Consider the following 10,392-nt stretch of genomic DNA (forward strand, 5'->3'; position numbering starts at 1 on the left):
AAGAGGAATAAAAAAATCATCTTTTGGAAATTGAACTTAATGCCTTAATTAAAAAAATTAGGAAAAATCCAACCTTTAAGGACACCAATTTTCTTTGTGAATGAATAATGTATCGTAAGTAAATAAATGTTCTTCCTTAAAATACAAGGGTGCATAAGTCTGGACACCCCTATGTTAAATTCCCATAGAGGCAGGCAGATTTTTATTTTTAAAGGCCAGTTACTTCATGGATCCAGGATACTATGCATCCTGATAAAGTTCCCTTGGCCTTTGGAATTAAAATATCCCCACATCATCACATAGCCTTCACCATACCTAGAGACTGGCATGGAGTACTTTCCATAAGATCATCTCTCAATGCAAATCAAACCAGCTATTAGGCTAACTGAAATAAAACCATGCCAATCTCTAGGTATGGTGAAGGCTATGTGATGATGTGGGGCTATTTTAATTCCAAAGGCCAAGGGAACTTTATCAGGATGCATAGTATCCTGGATCCATGAAGTAACTGGCCTTTAAAAATAAAAATCTGCCTGCCTCTATGGGAATTTAACATAGGGGTGTCCAGACTTATGCACCCTGTATTTTAAGGAAGAACATTTATTTATTTGATACATCATTCATTCACAATGAAAATCGGTGTCCTTAAAGGTTGGATTTTTCCTAATTTTTTTAATTAAGGCATTAAGTTCAATTTCCAAAAGATGATTTTTTTATTCCTCTTTTTAGTCAACTTTAGCATGGGTGTCTAAACTTACGCATAGCACTGTAGGTCTATGAGACGAGTGTTTAAATGACTTGTTTGCAAAGTTATCTTGAATTTAAGGCACATTTACAGCTTGGAAAAAAATGATTTTGTCTGGTAATTGACAGCTTGTATTTGAGTTGCTTTTAATTAGTTAATACTACTTGTGTGCATAGCATTTACTGTTTTGTCTTTTTAGTATTGCTAACGTAATCACTGACCCTAGCATTACATCTGACAATTTACTGGATGAGAAAATACCATATTACTGAACATTGTCCTTTATTATCAGATGCATTTACTTTCTTTAAATTAAAGACCCGTTTACATGGTTTTTATGCAAAATGGCATACGAAACATCAATAAATACACGTGTCAAGTCTTTACAAATGTATATAAACATTAAGTGGTTTTGACAGTAAATAACCATAAACCCTCAACAATACAACATATCGTAGTACTTTCTCTGGAAAAGACTAAAGGTAAGCGAAAAACAACACATTTAGTAGAAAATGCAGCCCTAAAACTGAGTGATTTAAGTGGGAATTGTTTAAAAGTAATTTTGTTCGAAAAAAATTGCCATTCAGTGCAATGAAAGACATTAAAAAAATCACATGCCAAATCAACATCAGATTTGATTAAATGGACTAATTTAACAAGTCTGACCAAAAAAAACAACAACACAAGATTGGAGTTTCAGAAGGAAACCTGATTGCCCTTATTAATGACAGTAATACACCCAAGTCAAATGTGTCTATATGAACATGAACACTAAAACTATTTCCAATTATTTAAATAACATTATGACGTGCATATCTGAAGGATGAGCAGAAATCTGTAGCAAACGTTGCAGCTTTGAGCAGCAAATCAACTTGAGGCACTTGGGGAAAGTTTCCTCGGGTCCACTTTACAATCACAGTTATTTCATGTTCTGTGCTTCGTGGAGGAGTTTCTGTGCTGCCATGTTGTTTGGGTCGATTTTGAGCACACTGTTGAGATCTTCAATACAAGACTCCTTGTTCTATGAGAAGAAAAAAAAATGCATGCATTTCAATTTATAAACCAATCCACCAATCAAAGATAATAGTCATTTTTCATATTTGAACTTACTCGAAGTCCCTTGTATGCTTGGGCACGTCGGTAAAATGCCTTAATGTTGGCAGAATCCATTAGAAGAGCCTCATCACAGTCATTTACAGCCTCTCTGTACATCTTTAATGACAGGTAGCAAAGAGCCCTACAAGCAATATTAATTTAAACACATTATCAAACCAAGTCCTCGACTTTTCCAGGCCTAGACATTCAAATCACCATGTGAACCCCCCGATGTTTGGCAGCATAATTGGGCTGTTTTTGTTGCATTTCATACCTGTTTGTGTAGGTTGTGACTTCTGAGGGGTCCTGCCCGAGCGACTGCGTGTACTTCTCCACACCTGTCTTGTAATCGCCCTTCCGCACAAATGCATTGCCTTCTTCCTTTAGAGCTTTGGCCTTTTTAACAGCTGCAGGTCCTGGTGCTTAAAATCAAATCAATTCAAAACAATTGAAAATTAAGTGCTGAAGCAAAGTATGATGGGTCCGATCAGTTCAGCACAGGTAAATACCTTTTTTCTTGTCGTCAACCATGCTGTTCTGTTGTGAGTTCGAGGCCGAACCGGCGGCTTGCACTCGGCTTTCTTTCACAGACATCGGAACGCTGGGAATCGGTGGCAGTTTCTCTCGCCAAGATAGTCCGTCTATATTCGCCAAAGCCTTGGTCATTCTGAAGGGAAGGAAAAATGTGTTAAAGGGATACTCCACTTTTTTGGGAAATAGGCTCATTTTACAACTCCCCCAGAGTTAAACAGTTGAGTTTTACCGTTTTCGAATCCATTCAGCCGATCTCCGGGTCTGGCGGTACCACTTTTAGCATAGCTTAGCATAATGAATTGAATCGGACAAGACCATTAGCATCTCTTTCAAAAAAATGACCAAAGAGTTTCGATATTTTTCCTATTTAAAACTTGACTCTTCTGTAGTAGGAACTATACTCTCATTCCCGCGTAATAATCAAGAAACTTTGCTGCCGTACCATGAGTGCAGCAGGCGTAATGATATGACGCAGCACCTGAAAATAGTCCCCAGATCTGTAACTTCCAACGTGACCGGGACTAAGTTTGTCTAACCTATTAGACCTATTTTCAGGCGCTGCGTCATATCATTACGCCTGCTGGACTCATGGTACGGCAGCAAAGTTTCTTGATTATTACGCAGGAATGAGAGTATAGTTCCTAGCCATATCAGCCTAGAAAATCGCAACTTTACATTTTCCGTCGGTCTTAGTACACGATGTAACTACAGAAGAGTCAAGTTTTAAATAGGAAAAATATCGAAACTCTTTGGTCATTTTTTTGAGAGAGATGCTAATGGTCTTGTCCGATTCAATGATCTATGCTAAGCTATGCTAAAAGTGGTACCGCCAGACCCGGAGATCGGCTGAATGGATCCGAAAACGGTAAAACTCAACTGTTTAACTCTGGGGGAGTTGTAAAATGACCCTATTTCCAAAAAAAGTGGAGTATCCCTTTAAATGGTAAATTTTTGCATTCTTATTCTCATAAATTATCGCTTACTCGTCCTCATGTTGTTCCAAACCTGTATGAGTTTATTTCTTCTGTTGAACACATAAGAAGACATTTTAAAGAACGCTGGTAATCAAACAGTTGACGATAGCCATTGACTTCCATCTTCTTTTGTGTTCAACAGAAGAAAGAAACTCATACAGGTTTGGAACAACTTGTGGGTGAGTAAGTGATGGAAAAACATTTCATTTATGGGTGAACTTTCCCTTTAATTGCCTAATAATTCTGGATGCCGTTCACGCGGAACTACCTGTTGACGCCATCGTGAGCAGCTGGTACGTTGCAGTCTATCTGTAAAACAGTTTTGTAGTCCACATAAGCCTGTCTATATCTCTCCAACGCCTCGTAAGCTGATGCCCGGCGAAGCAGAGCTTTATATCCAAAAGGAACCAATTTAAGAGATCTGAAAGGTACACATAAAGATTATTAACTCTGAACATCATCACTTTAACCATTTTTGTCTTCTCATCCTTACTCTGTGCAGTCTTTAATGCATTCATTGCAGTTTCCGTCTTTCAGGTAACTGGCGGCCCTGTTGGAGTACAAAATAGCCAGATCTTCCTTTTCCTTCTCACCTGTGAACAGAACGGTTACTTTATTTACCTTAGTACCAAATGCCCTTTTATATCGACAACAGTCTGAGCAATCTTTGTAAAAATAGTTGCTATGCAACTTTCATACCTTCTTGCTTGCTATGGTAACCCTATTGTTAGTAATTTAAAAACATTAATGGATCTCTATTGTATTCTTAGACAAGCATACATTAGCATATGATTGTACCATGACATTACTATCAATTTCATTGGTTTGTCAGGTTTTGTCAGATAGTACAGTACAGTCATTTTTTTAGATGCTGCAAGACCCCCAGATATTATCATCCTCAAAAATGTAAAAGGCAGCAATATTTTTCAGAATCTTACAAATAAGGAATTATTTACGTACACACAATGTTTCGTTAGACGAGGTCCCGGCCCTCAATCATTGATTATTGTTTCACACAGTTTAGGGGAAACACAAATCAGTTATCTTTAATTAATGGAAGGTTACAAGCAGCTACTTCCCCCTATACAAACCTGATCAGAGAGGAATAAGAGCGAGAGATGTGAATTGGAATCCCTGAGGAGATTTGGCATAGTGGTTTGGAGGATATTGATAAACAATCGGTCAGATTATACTAGATTAAGCCTCATTCAGTTTAAGGTAACACATAGAATACACTTCTCCTCACCAAGAAGCTGTTATTGCTGTTCTGGGAAAAGACTGACTCTGTTAAACTATGGCTTGAGGAACTGATGTCTGCCATACATCTGGAACGAACTAGATACCTTTTGAAAAACAGCACTGGGCAATTCGACAAGATATGCAACCCTTTCGTCTGCTACCTACGTAGGAATTCTATTCCTTAATGCATTGTATAATTACTGAAGTGTTGTATTAATGTGATCGTATCATGTATTAACAGGCTGGGGAGGGGAAGCTGGTGAAACTTAGTTTCTTTCTTTTTTTGTTTATTTTGTTTATGCATACATACAAGAATATCAGGAATCTGTAATTATTTCAATTTAATCCAATGATTCAATAAAATGTATTTGACAAAAATATGTGATATTTGTATTGACCCAATTTATACTGTGAAAATTAATATTGTACATTTGTGTAAAATATTATTTGGAAAATATTTGGTGTCTATTACATAATATTGTGTTATTATCATTTGCTTTTATTTTCTCCTCACTAGCACTGTTAGATTTTAATCTTATTTTTATTTATTTTGTCATCTCTTAACTTTTCCACAGACCCCCTAGACTAGTCCCGGACCCCATTTTGAAAATCTCAGTGCTGAAATTCATTGAACATGGTATTTACATGCTAATGCAAGGTACAAGAATTCAATGGAACATTTTGTGCTAGTGCAAGAATACAATGGTGCTAACATGGTACATGTACAAAACAAGTTATATAAGTGGTAATACTGTAACGCTGGTGGTGAGCACGGTGATATTTGACTTCTCTTACCAGACTTCTCCAGCTGCTGGATGGATTGGCTGTAGACGGTCACAGCTTCTCCGTACTGACCCGCTCTGAAACACTGGTTACCGGCTAGCTTGAGTTCCATCCACGACTGCGAGCGCCGCTTCTGAGGCATGATGACACTGTAACGACCAGTCAGTTGTGAGATCCTTAACTGGTGTTAACTTAGTTTAGGAAGGTAACATTATGGGAAAAAAATCCATATTACACTGTCAGTAAATGTGTTTAAGTATAAACTTACCAAAGTTACCGCGGTAGAATGAATCACCGTCTGATGTTGGAAAACCCGGTAAACGGTTTCGGAAGGGCTTTGCTGATCGCTCAACTCCGCCTGTTTAAAGTTACAAGTTATTGTGTTTAACAACCAGCTAGTGATGAGACAACTAGTCAGTCCTTGTTCTAGAACTCACTAGAACATCCGCGTCCGCTTCTTCTTCTTCTACTTCTCCTATACCCGCACGCGAGCCGGGATAAACACCACGTTTTACCGGCCGAGTTTCTAAAGAAATGGATGGTGTTGAATTTCAGTTTCAGTTTTCAGGGCTGAAGCGGCTGTCGAGCTCCGGTGCTGCTATTTGAAGATCGGGGTGGTTGATTGTAACCCAATCCAGTGTTGCCAGATCCGTCAAAAACAGCACGCATCAGGGCCCGACAAAAACATGCGAATATGTGCTCTTAATTATACGGACTTGGCAACCCTCACCCAGTCCAAGCTTCCCCCGTTGGTTGCCAGATGTTCCTTAAAACTTAAACATTCATTGGTTTAAAACGTATTGATTTCCTTTTTCTTTTTAAAGGCCCAAACGCGCTGCATTTTTCAATGTGTTGTTCACGTAATTTCCAATTAAACAGGAAGACAGGGCGGGACATATCGAGCAGCTCCTCCCCTTTTAAAATATATAGCCAATAGCTTTAGTTTATATCACAGCTCGTCAAGAGCCGTTGAGCTCGGTAAAGCAGCAGTTTCCTCCTAATCTCTAACCGTTTCTCCTTCTAATCTCATCCATCGCTTTAAAATACAGCATTCTGTGCAGAATTCAAATGGGTCTGATACGTTTTGTGGTCTGCGTCGACTCGCACATATGAATCCGCTCTGTGCTGTCGTGTCTCTGGACCGGAGCTGCGGCGGTTCGCGTGACGCTAACGTGAAACCAGATTTCATTCGTCCTGATGGAAAACATATTTACACTGTCTGAATTGTTTCCTATCTCCTATATAGTGCACTATGTGCCAATCACCATAGAAAATAGTAAATGTGTGATCAAGTGACCGATTTCAGTCGCAGAGCTAGAGAGCATTTGATTGGACAGAAAATCTGACGTGAACCTGAAGTTCAGAGTGACTTAACCAAATTATTGATACATGTTGGCGGAAGTGGAGAGACTAAGTTTTGAATGCTTAAATCTTCTAAATGCAAATTTTGTCATTGTTTTGGAGCACACTAGCTTGTGGATAACAGTAAGGCTGTATAAATAATACTAAAATCCAAAATAAAAGTCCATTTTGATTTCATGGGGACTTTAATTATACGTATTGAAAGGGCAAATCTCTATAGCCAATACAGTGAGTAAAATATTTAAGTAATAAAAGTACAAGATTATAATAAAATTATTATATTTTTTAAAATAATTTTAAATTCTGTTTTATTTTTATATTTTCCATTTTCATTTTAATTCTAGTTAAAAAAGAAGTACAGTCTATATATATATATATATATATATATATATGGTCGCTACAACGTGTTTGTCCTTCGCCTGTTTCCGTAGTTCGGCTCCATAAACACCTTCCTGTCAGAGTCACCGGACGTGCGTGCTGAAGGTCGCGAATTAAACGGTAAATATCGAGCTTGCTATACGTTTATAACAAAACTTTTATAGTGAATTATGTATAAAATATAATATCACCATGTTTTGTTTTTAATAACACTAAACATTCGTTTTTTCTTGATTTAATTTAACTAAACGCGTCTCGTTTTAGAAATACCATCTTGCTGCTGGTCGTCATTGCTTGCTAGTAATATTAGCAAGACCGGTAACGTTAGTCCTGAATCTCAGAAGACACTATGATATGAATCACAAGTGTCATTTTAAAAATAAAACACAGGTTATTTGCTTGGCTGTGCGTTTGCATGCGTTTTATCACGTCTAGAGAAATAACATGCAAATTGCGTATTAGCTAAACCGCTAAAACCTTGACCCGAACTGAACAGCACATTTGTATAGCTATAAAACATGCATATTAGTATACGTGGTTATTATTACATATTGTTATCTTCTCAGTCTCTATCCCATAAGTAAAAGTTAAATGTTAGCGTGGCTTATTCTGTGTCTGTCTTGAAAGTCGGCAAGACATCCATTTGTGATGGTCAGAATAGCACGTAGCATTACTAAAGGGTGATCTATCCTTTTATCGGAAGTGCAAGGTTGTCAATTGACTATAAGTGTATGAAATTTCTTTTATTGTCTTCTCTTTCCAGAAGTCAACAATGTCACTTGCAAAGCCAGCGATGAGAGGCCTCCTGGCCAAGCGTTTGAGGTTTCACTTGCCCATCGCATTTGCTCTTTCCCTGGTTGCGGCAGCCGCTTTCAAGGTCAGTTGTATTGTGTTTTGTATGATTATATGCAATATATTGGACCTTTGTGGCCTTCATTTGTGTTCATCAATGTGTACGTAGAAATGCTACTTTAAATTATTATTTTTAAAGCACCTTTTGTCATGATGTAACTTCCATAGTCATTAAGAGTAGTTTTCGATCAATATGGGTTTTGAATTTTTTTTCTTAATTTCTAATCTTGGACATTTAGTTTCCTCCCTATCTTTCATTCTTTTACCTTTGAGGCAAGTGAGTTAAATAATTTTGGAAGCTTGTTTTACAAGGCCCATGGACCGGTTTTCATTAATCTGAGAAAGTTGTGTGTCTTCCTGCAGTACGCAGTAACGGAGCCCAGGAAACAGGCGTATGCTGACTTCTACAAACAGTATGATGCCATGAAGGAGTTTAACGCCATGAAAGAAGCTGGTGTTTTTCAGAGTGTCAGGCCTTCTGGAGAATAAAGCAATGTGATGTGAGTGGCCTTTCAAGTGCATATAAATGTGATTTGTAATACTTAGCAAGTATAATTATGCACTGCCATTTCATGGTTGTACATTTTTTTTGTCATTTTTATGCTCTGGTTTGGAAGAAAAATAATGACTGTCTTTGAAACAAATAATCACGTTGAATTGCACTAATTGAAAAATATTGTATATTTAAGCTGTGAATATTTCAAATGAAAACATTTCATACACAATTTCATTATTAAAAATGTGATAATCCATATTCAACATCCAGACTTCATTTCCAAAATATCCAGTCTGTTTAATTATATTTGACAGGCAATATTTAATTTATTTTGCTTTACAAATTCAGTGGTTCAATTTAGCAAAGTATTCAACATTGCACATTGCGGGAACTGCAGGAATAACAGCAGAGTACCGATGCATGCGGGTGATGACGAAGACCAACGCAACAGGTAGAGAGAGAGTCGTTCATTAATTTGTTTATTCACTCGCTCACAAAAACTGATTTACAGAAATGGAACAAGCAGTAAGTATATGTTATGATAACCAGATTTTCTGCATAAATAGGGTACTATCCCTGATAAAGACACGGAAACTGTGTTAACGTTTAATTCAAAGTCTACGTGGTCACACTTTTTTCCCCCCAGTGTACATGTAAGCAACTTTCTCTACTGCAAAGGAGATACAATGTTATCTCCCCCGAAGCTGATGTGGTGAATATGGATTATTGCGTTTTTAATAATGAAATTGTGTATGAAATGTTTTCACTTGAAATATTCACATCTTAAATATGCAACCATGTTTAATTTCAGCTCCACAAAATGCAATCCCTGAAAATACAAATCATTAAAATGAAAGCACTGTTAATGCAATGTATTTTTTTTTTCCCCAAAGACATTAGTCATTATTTTACTTCTATACACTAGTCAATTTTGAGAGTTTGAAACCTTGAGCTATTTTGCTTCCATAACATAACATAACAAGTGTCTAATATCCATTGTTGTCTTTAGGCTACAATTACAATACATATATTGTGTATATAATATTTCTTCCTCCTACAGCCTAACATCTCCACTTCAGCAGCTTTACATGCACCAAACTGTACACTTTTATTCCTATCTATATTCTGAAGGTTTTTCCAGACGGTTTTGTTCGTGTATCATTCGTCTGGTTTATATAACATTTCCAAACACACTTGTTTTTTGGAAATTTATGCAGATTAGTGCATATTTAAATATTGCATTTCAGAAAACTTGATAACGCACTGTGATTAGTCAACTGGTGGAAGTATAGCGGTATCTTTTCATTACTAATATTTTTACCCTATTTACCTGTGGTGTCAATGTAAAAAAAAAACACTGACTTATACTTTTCTTCTCTCTTTACAGGTGATGTGCCCCTGCATTCCTGCTCTACAACTGAATCTTTATAAGATTATTGGATATGAACATTGATGTCTGATGTTCTCAATAAGATACAAATAAACTGTTGACAACCATCGCGCTGTAGTGACTTATTGCAATGCATCTTGTCAACATGTCTCTCCTATGTTATATTTCAAAATGAAAATGTCATTAATATCATTGACAAGGTCAGATGTTTACCTATTATTTATCTAATAAAGATACGAGTTAAAAGCCCAAATTTAAACTCTGAATTTAGCCCCAACTTGGTGGTAATGTTGTCATAATTATGTCTAGAATAGTTTTTTCTTGATATTTTTCTGCAAGCAACATATTTTATAGCATACTGATGGCTGTTTGAGTGGTGATTGTTCCTAACACGTTAGATTTTTTTTTTGTTTGTAATTTTATGTTTTCTTAACATTTACTTTTAAGAACATAAAAAAACTGTTTATTGGCACTTAAACATGACATTTCTTTATACTTTTGACCTTTAGCAGAAATAAGAATTCACATTTGCTGCATGTGTTAT

At 36.7% G+C, this 10,392-nt stretch overlaps 2 protein-coding genes across 3 annotated transcripts; one reads left to right on the forward strand and one right to left on the reverse strand.

Annotated features, from left to right (window-relative positions):
- Positions 1 to 857: 857 nt before the first annotated feature.
- On the reverse strand, positions 858 to 6,239 carry tomm34 (translocase of outer mitochondrial membrane 34). 2 transcript variants are annotated; one of them, XM_084427068.1, is made up of 9 exons: positions 5,808 to 6,239; positions 5,639 to 5,728; positions 5,383 to 5,519; positions 3,842 to 3,941; positions 3,617 to 3,769; positions 2,350 to 2,507; positions 2,115 to 2,262; positions 1,856 to 1,982; positions 944 to 1,766 (listed from the first exon to the last, which is right to left on the reverse strand). In XM_084427068.1, the coding sequence occupies exons 3-9, from the start codon at positions 5,510 to 5,512 to the stop codon at positions 1,665 to 1,667; spliced, it is 918 nt and encodes a 305-aa protein (XP_084283194.1). In that variant the 5' UTR covers positions 5,513 to 5,519; positions 5,639 to 5,728; positions 5,808 to 6,239; the 3' UTR covers positions 944 to 1,664. The 2 variants fall into 2 exon arrangements, with proteins under 2 accessions (XP_084283193.1, XP_084283194.1); XM_084427067.1 differs by having other exon boundaries at positions 858 to 1,766; positions 5,639 to 6,162.
- A 909-nt stretch (positions 6,240 to 7,148) lies between these two features.
- On the forward strand, positions 7,149 to 9,955 carry cox6c (cytochrome c oxidase subunit 6C). The gene is made up of 4 exons (XM_084427070.1): positions 7,149 to 7,230; positions 7,874 to 7,987; positions 8,326 to 8,462; positions 9,846 to 9,955. Exons 2-3 carry the CDS (start codon positions 7,883 to 7,885, stop codon positions 8,449 to 8,451), a joined length of 231 nt encoding a protein of 76 aa, XP_084283196.1. The 5' UTR covers positions 7,149 to 7,230; positions 7,874 to 7,882; the 3' UTR covers positions 8,452 to 8,462; positions 9,846 to 9,955.
- Positions 9,956 to 10,392: the final 437 nt, after the last annotated feature.

Source organism: Rutilus rutilus (assembly GCF_951802725.1).
Source record: "Rutilus rutilus genome assembly, chromosome: 12".
Classification (NCBI taxonomy): Eukaryota; Metazoa; Chordata; class Actinopteri; order Cypriniformes; family Leuciscidae; genus Rutilus; species Rutilus rutilus.

Bases quoted from the DNA above. Each gene is read 5' to 3' on its own strand.
- tomm34 (XM_084427067.1), bottom strand. From the start codon at position 5,512: ATGCCTCAGAAGCGGCGCTCGCAGTCGTGGATGGAACTCAAGCTAGCC. The intron at 2,508-3,616 runs GTAGTTCCGCGT...CCTTCCCTTCAG, and splicing joins GCTCACGATGGCGTCAACAG to AATGACCAAGGCTTTGGCGA. The intron at 1,767-1,855 runs GTAAGTTCAAAT...TTCTTCTCATAG, and splicing joins AAGCATACAAGGGACTTCGA to AACAAGGAGTCTTGTATTGA.
- cox6c (XM_084427070.1), top strand. From the start codon at position 7,883: ATGTCACTTGCAAAGCCAGCGATGAGAGGCCTCCTGGCCAAGCGTTTG. The intron at 7,988-8,325 runs GTCAGTTGTATT...GTCTTCCTGCAG, and splicing joins TTGCGGCAGCCGCTTTCAAG to TACGCAGTAACGGAGCCCAG.